We start from the raw sequence: 13,553 nt of genomic DNA, 5'->3' as shown, positions 1-13,553 counted from the left end.
GATCTCAGGGATCTGGTCAGGCTATCTCTGTAAGGCATCAGCACAATGGCCTAGGGGAAGAGCTACCTGGCTGTTCCCTGCAGCCTGACCACAGCATTCCTTACCTGGAGCCCTTCTTGGCAGCCTCCCTGCCGCACTCCTCCTGTAACTCTTCTAGCCGACTAGGGACATATTCCTTGCAGATCCGCAGGGCCTCGCTCCACATGCCAGCCTCCTGCACAAGCACAACAGGGAGGAGAAATTTTCACTAGTTCACCAGGATCCCCCACACTCCTGGCATCACATAACGCATCTAGCCTCTTGTGTCATCTTGCCAGAGGACACACTGGAAGAAACAACCACAGCAGCACCATCCAATTCTTTCCTCCCCCAAAATGGCACCTATGTCTATCCATTCACCCAGGCTACCTCAAGGGAAAGTGCTCATCCATCCTAGCTACCTCTGTGGAATGGGCACTTAACAGTCTCCAAATGCACCCACTCGTGCTACCCCTGAGGACTGCCCATAGCCTTCTGGCAGGATACTTCCTCCCAGAGCTGTGAGAGAGCTAAGCTATCCTGTGAAATCTCTACTGGTTCAGTCTTCTAAGAGCAGACCAGAATTAAGTTCTACTAGGAACCACCTGAGTAAATGGATTCTCTTTGGCTACTAAGCTGACAGGGAGAGCTGGGAGATGGATTTCACTCCTCCTCCATCCAAACTGGGTTCTTGACCAGTGAGGAAGGCAATGATGTTGCTACAGACTATGCTCACCTTGTAGTACTTTATTGCCAGCTCAGGTCTCTGTGCTCGCAGGAGGAAGGCCTCTGCTTTCTGGAACTCTCTCTGCTCGAAGGCAAAGCGTGCCTGTCCCACAAGCACATCAGCCACGCTGTCTGGGTCATGAGCCTCAGCTACACGCTGTGCAGCATCCCAGTTCTGGTTATGCACAAACCTAGGGGAATCAACATGAAATGTAACAAGAGGGATGGCAAGGAGCAGACTAATGCTGGAGAAGCAACAAAGCTGGCATCATATGGGGAGAGGAGATGCAGCAGGCCAGGATGGGGAAGGATACATACATCAGCACTGCCTCCTTGGGTTTCCCAGCTTTAATAAATTCTGCTTCAGCCTCTTCAAATTTGCCCTAGGAGAGAGGAAAGAATTTGCTTGCATGCCTTCCTGCCCTGATACCATTGCATGACCTCCTCTACTAAGGCAGAGATGATTTATGAAACAAAGATGTGTTTGGAAGCTTGGGGCTGTAATCGTGGAGCCTTATGGGTGAGCAGTGACTGCAGCCATAAAACAGCCTGCTGCAGCAGCCCTTAAGAACTGTTCAATTACTTGAGTGATCAGGGAACTCCCACCTATTCCAGGGGGTAAAATTACCTCATCTTCTAGGAACATGGCATACTTTAGGTGGATCTCTGGCATCTTCTGCTTCATGGAGAGGCGGGCCAGTTCAAAAGCAAATTCAAAGACCCTGCAACAAAAGAGAAAATGGGGTGAGAGCAGGACTATGTGCTATGAGGGCATGCCTTCATCAAGAGCAAGACATCAAGTAAAGCATAAGACACTGGGAGAGGAGAGAGGGGAATACAGAGGATCCCAAGTGAATGGGCACTGCCCATTCCTTCTGTTCCTGACCAGAGAACAGGAGCTTTTAGAGCCCCCACTAAGGAAATTCAGCTCCTTCACACTTGCTGTTAGTGCCAGACGCCCTTGGTTCAACCAAGACTCCCAGGAGCCTAGCGATGTGGGAGAGCTGGAGGGGAGAGCAGCAGTGAATGGCAGTGCAGTCGGAAGGCTGGCCAGGCACAGAGTGGAGCCAAAACTCTTCTGGCAGGCAGTTACTTATGGTGACATGAGCAATACTTCCTGCTGTGTTCAGAGGCTCTCACAAGGCCTCCCTGCTAGGGCTAAAGGGCAAACTGCTTTTGCCTGCCCAGCTCTGACTTGACATTTGAGAGACTAACAGGTGGACAGGAAGTGGGATGTGTCAAGGAAGCGGAATGCCTGTGTGAAGAAGTACAGGTGGGGTGGGGGGAAAGACATGTCGTATCCTGGACCTGCAGCTATCATGTGCATACAGTTATCTTGGGCCACACCTTTTCTCTCAGGTCAGGCAGATGGGAGAGAAGTGCTGGGCTGATGGACCTGCTTACCCACTGTCTGCTGCGTGGTCAATGGCCATCTCCAGAAGTCCGAATTTACTGAGGAGTTTCACAGCTGCCTCTCCACCCAGGCTCTTTGCCCACATATAGGCCACGTGCTTATAGGAGTTCACTCCCCCATGTGCCTTGGCCACCTATCCAAAGCAAAAAAAGCCTAAGAGCCCAATGCATTCATTTCATCTTCAGCAGGCTGAGCCAGGACTCCCCTCTCACATAATGCCTGTTGTCATGAAGGAGCACCAAAACCAACTGTTCACTCCTGAGGAACCCTTCTGTGGCCGCCACTGGACTAGGGAGAGTGAGACAAAGGCTTATACAGCAGAGCAGAGAAGAGGCTGCTACCTCCTCAGCATGCCCCATACTACTGTTAGGTCAGCAGAAGTGACTCCTGGCAATCTGTGTCCAGACAGGAGGGGAGCAGTGTTGTGGGGCAGGGAGGGGCTGCTACAGAGTGGCTATGGGCAGACCAATACCTACAGCATGGTGCAGTAGTTAGGGGCAGAGCAGTGCCTAGAGGATGGCAGTGCTGCAGAGTGGCTAGGGGTCAAGCCCTCCTTTTGGGGTGCAATGCTGCAGAGCACCAGGCACAAGGGCCTCCAGTGCTGTGCCACATGCTGAAGCTAGGTAGTGTATGCCAGATCTTCAAATTTTGTGGTGAATAGAGACAGAGCAGTTCCTACCAGGATCCTGCAGTCAAAACCTGATCCCTGCACAGTGGGATAGCTGTGAAGTGATTATTACCCTGTAAGCTTCCTCCCACATGTCATTTACTCTGTACATGTGTACTGTGGCCTTCCAGTCCTTAGCTTCTAGGTAGTGGTACTCAGCCTCCTGTAAGTGTCCCTCTGTCTCCAGCTCCTGCAATTAGAGGCAATGAGTTAGTGATACTCTTGTCCCTGCTTGGCCTAGTTGATCCCCTACCATGAGACGCACTCACCTTGCCCAGGTGCAGGTGGGTATCGCTGAGTAAGTCCTTGTGGTACTTGGCCACTAGGCAAACCATCTCATCATACATCTTACACTTCTTGTACATGGTGATGGCCAAATCAGGTTCATTCACAGTGATATACAGCCTGGGAACACAAGCACATTCAAATGGCTCAGCTGAGGACATGACCAGTCCCTGCAGTCTCTCTGCATCCTGCCCAGCTGGAACCAGGTCCTGGGCACACTGCCAAAAGGCATGACTGGTGTGCAGCATGACTGTTGTGGGCTGCAAGGGTGAACACTGCTTAGATGGAGCCCTTCTGTTATGCCACCATCAGCTGCAGTAGGGCAAAGTTATTCCCTCCATTCTCACTTGTCAACCTGAGTTCTGACTTGGAGGGAGCCTCTGGGCTTCTGTGCCCTGTTCTCATCTTGGCCTCCAACCTGAGGCTGTCAGCCTGTTGGGATGGTAACATGACAACGTCAGCTCAACTTACTCATATAGGCCAGCAAAAAGATTAAAGCCAATGTGACCTCACCAGCTGTAATGCTCCCTTTCATGCAGGGGGCATCCTTGAGATCAGGTACCATGGCATCAGATGCACAGCTGTTTGTCCCTATACCTACTAATCTTATTGTGTTGTTATTAATCTAGAACTGACAACATTAGTAACCTGGATGGGGAACACTCCACTTTTCATATCTTATCCTCATCTGACCATGACAGATCAGATGTAGCACTCTGCAGGGGGAAAAAGCCTTAGCATATTTCCTTTGCTACATGAGACAGCTGCACCCCACCTGGACCTCCTTTCTGTCCTGGTGGACAAAGATACATTAACAGTCAGTGAATTCTCTTCCTATGAACTCTGAAATATCAGCTCTAGGTCTCCACATGTGGAGAGAGTACCTCTGACCTTTCCAAACCCTAGTCCCAAACCCTACTCCCACCCCAGCAAAGGGCTCCTCCTCACTACAGCCATTTTTTCAGGGCTCAGTCTTGGACTAGTACCAAGGGAGATGCTCACCTCTCTGCTTCTTTGTACTTGCCCTGCTTCTCCATCTCTTGGGCCTGGGTTATATAGAGCACAGACACATCTTCCTGACTCATACACTTGATTGCCAGCTGCCAAAAGGAACACACATGGAAGAAACTAGAGCACACTGCACAGCAATTCCTTGATACATGGTAGTGAAGGAGAAGGGGAAAACCAATTTCCTTCCCATTACAAACAAGTATACATGCTATATGCTCTGCAGAGAATGGGTAGTCATTTGTCACTGTGATCAAAGCACACAGGACCAACCCCCTTGGAGAGTGCTATTTGTGTCACAGGTGCACCCACACGAGGCTGCTGAAGTAAAGAAGGGCACAGACAGGGTGTGAATACCAGGGACTGACTTCTTGCTGGCTACTGGATGGCCCTACATGCATCCTTTGGGAAGAGGGCTTGTTGATCAGGTGTTGGTGCACAAGGCACCGCCACCTCCTGATGAAAGACAATTCACCAAGCGGGGTGAGGTCCCCAGAAGCTTTGGCTCTGACTCTACCTTGTGAGCCTGTTCCCAGAGCCCGGCCTGTGTGTACATGTCAATGGCATCCCTGGTCTGGCCTCCTTTGATGTACAGCTCCTCCGCAACCTGTGGGGAAACGACCATATTCAGCAGTCACAAGGGACATACAGAGTAGCGATGATTGTGGTCTGTGGCCTCACCTGATACTCCTGTAAAGCTGCATAGTGCTGGGCAATCTTGAGGTAATATTTGGCTGCTGTCTGTTTGTCCTGCAGGTCCAAAATGTAGATGGCCTTCTTCCACTGCCGGGCTCCCAAGGCTGCCTCAATGGCCTTAATCGAGCACCTAGCATCAAAACCATAACTCTCTGCAGACAGCCAGCAGTCATCTCCTCCAGCTGAGTTAAGCCAGGGAGACCAAAGTGGTGTCTGCTGCTTGATTCTTTTTCCTGGGTTAGAGCAGCAAAAAGGATTGGAATAACTGGCAAAGCTAAAGGGAAAGAATGAAGAACTAGGACAGCAAGGAAGAGTAATCAGGGCTGAAAGACCTTGGGAGAGATGCAGGAAGGCATCCATGGTCAGGGCCAGCAGAGACTGCACATAAGCACCCGGGGCACTGGCAAAGCAGGGTCGAGGGGGCTTACTCAGGCAAACCCCCCTGCTGATTTAAGCAAACCGTATGAACTTCATAGCTTGTCAGGTTATACTGCTGCTGGTTATACAGCCATCACCTGCCCCCACCTGGCTTCAATATAATGGTTGATAGCAGCATCCAGCTGTTTCTGCTGCACCAGATGGTCTCCCCAGGCCTCCTCCAGCTTCACAACTTCTGCAGGAAATGCCAGGCGAGCCAGCTCCACTGCTGTAAGGGGACATGATAGCTGTTATGCTGAATCCAGCAAGGAAGCAGAACTCTGAGGTGAACATGGGCCTTGGATGGGGTGCAGAGGGAGGGGAATGGTGACTGTTTAATCCACTCCAGCTCCAATGTGCTACCCAGCAATCCGGACTCTGTGGAGAGCTGGACCAAATCCATGCTGGTACAATCATCATGATCAAGGCCTTGGGAAGAGGATCCTGTTCTGGGACTGTGTGTGCAGGTACAACTATGTGAAAATACATATATTGAATGAGATGGATTGAATTTGGAATTCGAATACATTGAATACATGGAAGCTTCAGAGCATCTAGGCATCTCTGGGCTCTAGGGCAATAGCTCATTTTACCACCAGGCCAGAGTACCCAGGCTCCTGCTGGGAATGGATGGGGGAGGAACATATTTAGCACAGTACCTTTCAGGAAGGCATTGCCCTTGCAGTAGCACTCCAGAGCCTTCTGTGGGTTCCCGACCTTCTCAAACAGGTCTCCAGCCTAATGACAAATACAAGCTGCCAGTTTCCAGAGCCGCTATTTCCCCACACCATCACGTACCCCACCAGCCCCATGTACAGATCTTGTCAGTCCTGCCACACAGACTTCTCCATCAGCTATGCCTTCCCCACTAACCAAGAGCATGAGGATAAAAGGAACTTCTAGGAAAGATTGCATATGCTGAGACCATTGTCCTCTCTGCTGATCGACATACCCCAAGTGTTTTTCTGGGGTGCCATCTTCTAACAAGATAAGAGTTTTTGAGACAACCTCTCTTCTCTGCACAGTGGCTGGTGCAGCAACAGCCTTTTCTATGACCACGGCCTCTAGGAGCTCCGCTATGCAGATGATCATACAGGAGCCCTGAGCATGAGTAGTGAAGGGGGAAGCTCAGCCTCTTGCAGCAGAAGGTTTTTATCCTGTAGGAAAGGGTGGCAGCCAACAGGGTGGGATGAGGCTCAAAGCTTGTAGAACTTAGAACATAATATAAGAAAGGCCATCCTGGCAGACCAAAGATTCATTCCCTTCAGTATCTGAATGGTGGCGAAAGCACATGTCTAGAGAAAGACTGTAAGAACAGAGCAAGTATACACCAGCCTTTCCTCCATTATATCTATCCATCTCTGACAATCTGCATTGTAGAAGCTTCCTGAGTTTGTGTCATGATGCCCTCACATCATCATATTTAATGGTTTTTGACAGACTCTACCTCCATGATTTGTCTAATTGCTTTTGGTAATAAAACATCTGGCAGCAATGAGTTCCACAGTTACCCTTTCAACTGAAGGCTTAAGAAAAGGTGACAGGTTTGGAAAAGCACAAAGTTCTCTTGGGTCAACATGTAATGGTCAGAAAATGCCGAAGGCAAAATGAGACTGGAGAAATGTAATTTAAGCGGGGCATATAAAATAAGTCAGCAAAAAGAAGTGTTTTTTTTCACACAACACATAACTGAACTCTGTAACTCATAGCCAACGTTGTAGATCAAAGAGTACAGGTGGTTCAAACAATAATTTGACAAGCTCATGGAAGTAAAATCCATCAAGAGCTCTTAAACATAAAACTGTTCAGGTACACTATAGTCTGCAAACTGCTGGAAACCACAAAAGTACACTAGGGGAAGTACTACCCTATGTTTGCCTGCCTTGTTCTTTATATTCCTTTCTTAAACATCTGCAAGAGGCCACTGTTGTCCAGGATACCAAGCTGTACGCTGGTTAGACTCAGCACTGCTTTCTTACATTAACATGATTATGTGCTATGTGAAAAACACCCTTTTGTTTTAAAACTGTGACCTAATAATTAGTTACCAATTTTTTGTGTTATTAGACACAGAGAATAATCACTTCCCTTCTCTATGATATTCATAGTTCTACAGGTTGTCTTCATAACCTCCTTTGTTCTTCTTCCTTAGCTTTTCCATTTAGACTATCCTTATATGAAAGCTGTACCATCATTTTTTATTCTGCTATGAGGAAGCACTGTACATTTTCACAGTGATATCAAGTTTTCTGTTTGATTCACAACTCCTTTCCTGTTGGTTCCTACCTTCCCAAGGGCCTCCTTGACCATTACTGAAATCTCAGCTGATGTTTCAGAGACGTGTTGCCAATGAGTTGTGATCTTTTTCCTGACTAATAACAGCAATTCTAGACCTCACCTCTGTATAATGGATGCAGTTAGGACTTCCTCCCAAATGTTAACTGCAAATTTATCAACACAGAATTACATCTGCTGCTTTTCAGCTCAGTCCCCCTGTAATCTCACAAATGCAGAGGACAGGGTAAGAGCTTTAATGCTACTAAGAAGAAAGCCCAATGGGGTGGGCCACTCACCTGTTCATACAGTTCTCCTCTGATCAGTGCCGTGGAGACCCTATTGATGACATCCCCATTGGTCAGGAGCTCATCCCTGCTCATGGCCAGCCGTGCTGCTTTGGCTGGCAGCCCTGCCCGCAGGTATAAGCTGATGGCTGCCAGGTAGTCACCCTGTCCCTCTTGGACCTCCCCAGCCTTCTCTTCCTGCTGAGTGTCCAGCAGCCACTGGTAGTAACCCCGACGCAACTTATCCAGCATCGGGTGTCCCTGTTGAGAAATGTAGTGTTGGTTGACCTGGGCAAGGCAAGATGTTTTCCGGCTCATCCTGCAGGCTCTGAACAGCTAGTTCACGGCACCAGACTCCTTGCTGCCCAGTTAAACTAAGCAACTGCAGTTAGCAGAAACCACAGCGCTAGTCCTGTGTACCACTGCATCATCCATTCTCTTCCAAAGCCCTAGATACTCCTAAACCTTTTCTCCCTCACTATTCACCCAGGTCCATGCTTACATCAATGCAACCTTCCCTTCTGCTTGGAGCCCCTACAAGCAGAAGTGAGATCCTGATAGGGCAGGTAAAGAGAACCCAGACCTTGAATGGACTCCCAACCAGAAGACTTATCAAGCAAGCCCAGCCCACAGTCCAGTGCAGCTATATTCTGTACCTTGGCCTCGGCAACCACAATGCATTCATCCCACATGTGCAGCTCCTGGTACATGTCCATGGCCTCCTCTGTGGCGTTCTGTGTCAGAGAGCAAAGAGTCAACCTGAAGGTTCCATTTAGCAGACATGTTGCCATTGAGCTGTCACAGTGGGCAGCGTTAGATGTGCAGAAAACACTTGAAAAAGTGAACTGTCCCCTTTACATGAATATACACCCTTCCTCACCCTCTTCATGTACCTCAGTGCAATCCTACACCTTCGAACAAGAAATATCTCCTTCTATTTCAGAGCAAAAACGTTTGTCCCAGGAATAAGCAACCTCTTCCTTTTCTCTTTCACACCAGGGCACAAACCTCCCTGCTTAGAAATAAATGAGACCTTTTCTGCTCCTTGTTCTTTTACTCACTTGTTCCAGAAAGATCATCTCTGCCAGCTTGTAGTTCTTGTCTAGCATGGCCAAGCGGGCACGCACCAGATAATGGTCTGTACCATCCCCACCCTGCAGACAACATCAGTTAGCTCAATCAGTTTGTTCAGTGAAACAACAGGCTCTGGTATGGTACATGGGAGGTGGTTGCAGGTGGGGTCTGTGTCATTACAGAAACTGAAGAATACAGATGAGAATCACAGAAGTGACAAGATGGGAGCAATATGAAATGGTTAGCCACAAGAAGGATGTGGCAGGCATGGATGAAGGATTACGTCAGCAGTTTCTACACGACCAGGTCCTGGTCTGTGGCAGACTGGTGAGCATGGACACAGAAGATAATGTGTATGCAAGTGTTTACAGGAAAGCAGCTGCCCTGCACAGCAGCAAGTTTGACTCACATGCTCTTGAGCTGCCTGGTCAGCAATAGTATTGGTTTCATGCAGAAAGCGAGCCTTTGCCATGTTGCCCAGAGCTGCAAAGCACCTGGAAAGAGAAAAGCAGTTAGTCAATAACCGGGTTTTGTTGCCCACTTTTGGTCCAAGAAAAGAAAATCAGAACCTGGGCAGCAGACCCAGCTTTGCAAGCTGGAGAGGTGAGGTAGCCCTGCTTCAAGAGAAGGATTTTGCCAAGACCCATGTTCAGATGTGCCCTCTAGCCCTGCTCCATGGGAGAAGCCATGGACATGACTAGTGCCCATGCTTCACTTCCCCACGCTTCAGAGATGCGCTGAGCTTGTTGATGTCTGTCAGCTCCCTCAGACCTTGCTATACACTGCTTTGGGTTGCCATCAGCAAAAATTTATGCTATAGAGTGATGTCTTCCTGTCCCCAGTTCTAGCATTACTGTCTAGGATAAAAGGGAAAAGTCATTGCCTGGAACAGAGAACACTTAATTCTCCAATGCAGTGAATCTTCCAGGCTACACAAAAGGTCACATCTTTAGTTAGACCCTGGTTTCTGTGAGGGATTCAGCAAAGAGAGTGTTTAGGCCAGAAAGATGTTATAGCTTCTTCCTGTACCTCTCTGCAATGTGCAGCTGTCTAGCTTCCAAAGCCAGTCTGCTTAGGGTCTTCCACATGGCTTCCGTCTCTATGGACATTTCCAGTGTCTCCAAAAACGCAGCAGCCCTTCAGACAGAGAGATTTGCAGACTTTCAGTAACAGAATAGAAGAACTCTCTGAGGAAAATCCTAGGCTGAGGCAGGAGCTTCCTAACAAGAGTTGCACTGAAAACAAAGCAAGCTGTGTATGACCAGTTCTGAAGAGGATTGTATAGCACAGGGCCTGTCACATCAGGGAAAAGTTCAGTGACCTAGGTGATCCCTCTCTGGGCTAAGGTACTTGGAGGCATATGATCACCAGAAAGCTGTAGCAGTGTGGGGCAAGTCCAAAGTGTTATGTCTGAAGTAAGTCCCTGGTGCAAAGTCTCTCAAGTGGTATCAGTGCTATGAACATGTGAAATTTTCTTCCGTGGCCAATTTTAAAGCCCTATAACAATGTCAGCCATACCCGAGTGGCTACCATGACTGCTTCAGGCAGTTAGTTTTTACTCTGCATAGCTCCTGAATGTTTCCATGACACTGTCACCATCCCTGGAGGGGCAGCAGCAAAAGCGCTTGAGTACCACTTCACATCTGGCTGCTACAGAACACACACTTATTCACTGCAGCTACGTGAAAACTGCCTTCAGTGAATTTCTGTTAGTGTCAATGGGACCAGACTGGCCAGTCTCTTGTGCCACAGAGTTTGAAACCACAGAGCTGTGAGGATGAAAAAGCTGAATATTCACTCCTGAAGGACTCTGCTGAGCATTATAGCCAGACCTGGCACCAACACCATACTCAGAGCCTAAACTTCAACTCTGTATGGAAAGCTGTGCTGCTGTAGTTCATGGATTGCTGACCCTCAGCTGGCTATTATGTGAAGTGGGCTACCTGCCATCACCATGTGGTGTATCTAGCACTTACCTGTGATAATCCCCATCATCAATGGCAGTTCCGAACTCTATGAGGCCTTCATCCAGGGTGTAGGACACAGTGTTCACCCCTTCAGATACTATCACTTCAGTCTTTCCATCATTCCGTTCTAAGTCCACAATATCCCCCTGGAAAGAGTACCAGCTATCAACACTCCCATGTTCTCCTAAAGTATGTGGGGTAGCACATACTTTAGGGATGTGAGGACAGCACTGTGACAGCTCTGCTGATTTAAGTTCTCCTGAATGAGCTCACACCAAGCAGACATTGTCCTTATCTCACCAGAAGGAAGGAAAAAGCCACTGAGCAGCTCCTTGCTGTATTAACCGTCTCCATGTTCTGCCAGAAATGCCTGCCACAAAGCTGACAGATGAGCTTGTATTTTGTCCAGGAGAAACTAGCAGTTCCCTTCTGTCTCCATTCTGCAATACCACCCTGACTATTCCCACACATGTGAACAAGAAGTAACAGAAACTGCTGGAGGTAATCAAACTCTCCAGAGTTTTACCTTCAGAGGAAACATGGTGACTCGCTCTGGAGCATCAATGTTATACCAAATGCAGAGGCTGTTTCTGTTCTGAGCCACCACCACATCACTGCCAGGGACCCACTGCACATAGGAGCAATAGTTCAAAATGGTAGTCTTGGTGCCGCTTTCAATGTCATAGAGCTGCAGCTAGAGGGGGGAAGAGGAGAAAAAGGCTCAGCTGGGCTCATGCCTGGGCTGCTGGCTCACATGAACATGGCAGGAACATCTGAGCAAGCATCTTGTAAACAGATACTACCAACCAGGAATCAGACTTTTTCCAAGACAATTCCCACTTCCCAAAGTTCCCAAACTTCCACACTGTTATTTACACACATTACTGTAGTCTTAAGATCTTTTTTAATGCTTGCAGTATCTTAAGCAGCATGCTCAGATCCTGCCTTCCTTATTGCTAGGCACATAAGTATACACACCAGAATATGCCTTGTGCTACTTCAGTTCCCTGTTAGTTGCAGAGCTGGAACAGGAGCATGGTCTCTTAAGTCCTTCATGCAAACAAACCAGGGGACCAAGAAGGGCCTTCCTCTGCAGTTCTGGGCTGAACTGTCCATCCTAGGTAGAGTTATATTGCAACAACTGTTGCCAATAAGGTGAGAGGGTGTTTGTAGAATACACTGCCCTGAAACAAACCTGACAATTTGGAAGGTGTAACCTGACACATGGCATAACAAAGATGTATGATGCCTTGTAACTTAAAAGTCCTAGGCTGTCTCTGCTCCTTGTCACAATTGTCCTCACCTAGCAAAGATGAGAAAAAGAAAAGAGAATAGTGCTAGTCTCATGACATACCAGTCAAAAGAGAACAAGAAAGTCCCTGTTTCAGTCTGTACCAAACTGGTTGGAGAAATATGTACAGACACAGCTTAGGAGAATCATGGTACTGTCTGATTTAGGCTGGTGGCAGTATTTAATGAAGGGGCTGCCTCTTGAGAGGCCTGAAAAGAAGCCAGAACAGGCAACAGTAATCTTGATGATGCTACTGCCTCTTGTTGAGACAGTGAATTAGAGGACCCAAACATAAACTGAACAAGAGTACAGAAATAAATATAAAAAGATATGTTGCTGGGAAAGTTCTCTCTTCTCACATGATAGGACATATACAGCCTTGTGGAAACATACATATCACAAACAGAAGCCTGCTTCATCTGGTGCAGGCTGTAATCACTGTTAGTACCTTTCTGAAGAGTATCAGTGCAGCAGAGCACAAACAGAAGCCCTTGCTACAGGCAGTGATTCAGTCTCCTTTGTAGTGAAGGTCTTTCTTGATTGATACTTTTATGGATATGTGAAAGTAGTGTCCTAAAGAGCTGTAGACAAGGAATAATCCTCCTTCTGAGAGTTAAGAGGGTCTTGATTAGAGAGACGCTCTAATGCAGATGCAGGCATTACATTTTTTGCAAATCCACATTGGGCTGCTCCTTCTATTTCTCTGAAATCACAAAGTACTTGTAGGAGTCCTTGTTCTGTGATGGCCCAGAACCAGAACTACAGTCTTTGTGCAAGAAAGCCTACCTCCAGCACACTCTTGTGAGAGAAGGCTGTGGTAAAGAGTTTGTGAGGCAGCAGATGTATGCACTGCAATCTTTGGCTACAAAGTTGAGCACTTTGGTTGCTAGCTGATAAGCTTGGCAGCAATGAATCAGCCTGTGTGTGACTGATAACAAGCAGACAGGTAATTCATTGGAGATCTGTGATTCCCAAGCAAGAAGATATTGTTGCACCCCCTACAATCTACAGTTGTAGCAGGCTGTACGATTGTAGGGGTCAAGCTGCCAAAAATGACGAAGGAAGAGCAGCTCTGTGAAGAAGCCTGGGGTTCCTGTCTGAAGTGTGAGGGGTGAATTCAAAGTTTCTTCTGAGATGAAGCTGAGAAAGTTCTCAGGGATTTCAACACATATGCATGTATGAACATAATACTTCACCCATCCTTGGACTAAGGAGAGAGGTACAGCCAACATGGAAATATTCTACTGCAGACTGACAGCCCCCAGTGGGATCTGAACTCTGGAGCAATTAAAACCATCCTGTGATGAGCTGCAGTGCTATAGCTGGGGTCTACCACAGCATCTGGGACACCTGCACAGAAATTCCAGATGTGAATTACACCATTGTCAAGAGGGGCATGTTGTCTTCTCAGGACACTCTTGTGACAAGA

General features: G+C 47.8%; 1 protein-coding gene across 5 annotated transcripts in view; it reads right to left on the bottom strand.

Moving 5' to 3' along the window:
- IFT172 (intraflagellar transport 172) overlaps positions 1-13,553 on the bottom strand; it is a 42,052-nt gene that overhangs the window by 12,518 nt on the left and 15,981 nt on the right. For all 5 annotated transcript variants that reach the window (XM_075497504.1, XM_075497505.1, XM_075497506.1 and 2 more), the window contains 19 exons: positions 11,360-11,527; positions 10,843-10,979; positions 9,896-10,003; positions 9,276-9,360; positions 8,854-8,946; positions 8,449-8,526; positions 7,805-8,053; positions 5,891-5,969; positions 5,340-5,460; positions 4,800-4,944; positions 4,636-4,725; positions 4,113-4,210; positions 3,095-3,230; positions 2,899-3,015; positions 2,149-2,291; positions 1,373-1,466; positions 1,063-1,127; positions 755-935; positions 105-214 (listed from right to left, as the gene is read on the bottom strand). In XM_075497504.1, the coding sequence (XP_075353619.1) occupies positions 105-214; positions 755-935; positions 1,063-1,127; positions 1,373-1,466; positions 2,149-2,291; positions 2,899-3,015; positions 3,095-3,230; positions 4,113-4,210; positions 4,636-4,725; positions 4,800-4,944; positions 5,340-5,460; positions 5,891-5,969; positions 7,805-8,053; positions 8,449-8,526; positions 8,854-8,946; positions 9,276-9,360; positions 9,896-10,003; positions 10,843-10,979; positions 11,360-11,527 (2,297 nt within the window). The remainder of the gene's footprint in view (positions 1-104; positions 215-754; positions 936-1,062; positions 1,128-1,372; positions 1,467-2,148; positions 2,292-2,898; positions 3,016-3,094; positions 3,231-4,112; positions 4,211-4,635; positions 4,726-4,799; positions 4,945-5,339; positions 5,461-5,890; positions 5,970-7,804; positions 8,054-8,448; positions 8,527-8,853; positions 8,947-9,275; positions 9,361-9,895; positions 10,004-10,842; positions 10,980-11,359; positions 11,528-13,553) is intronic.

This window comes from Mycteria americana, chromosome 3 (assembly GCF_035582795.1).
Source record: "Mycteria americana isolate JAX WOST 10 ecotype Jacksonville Zoo and Gardens chromosome 3, USCA_MyAme_1.0, whole genome shotgun sequence".
Taxonomy (NCBI): domain Eukaryota; kingdom Metazoa; phylum Chordata; class Aves; order Ciconiiformes; family Ciconiidae; genus Mycteria; species Mycteria americana.
The sequence above is the reverse complement of the archived record's forward strand: the minus strand, read 5'-3'. Positions and strand labels throughout refer to the sequence as shown.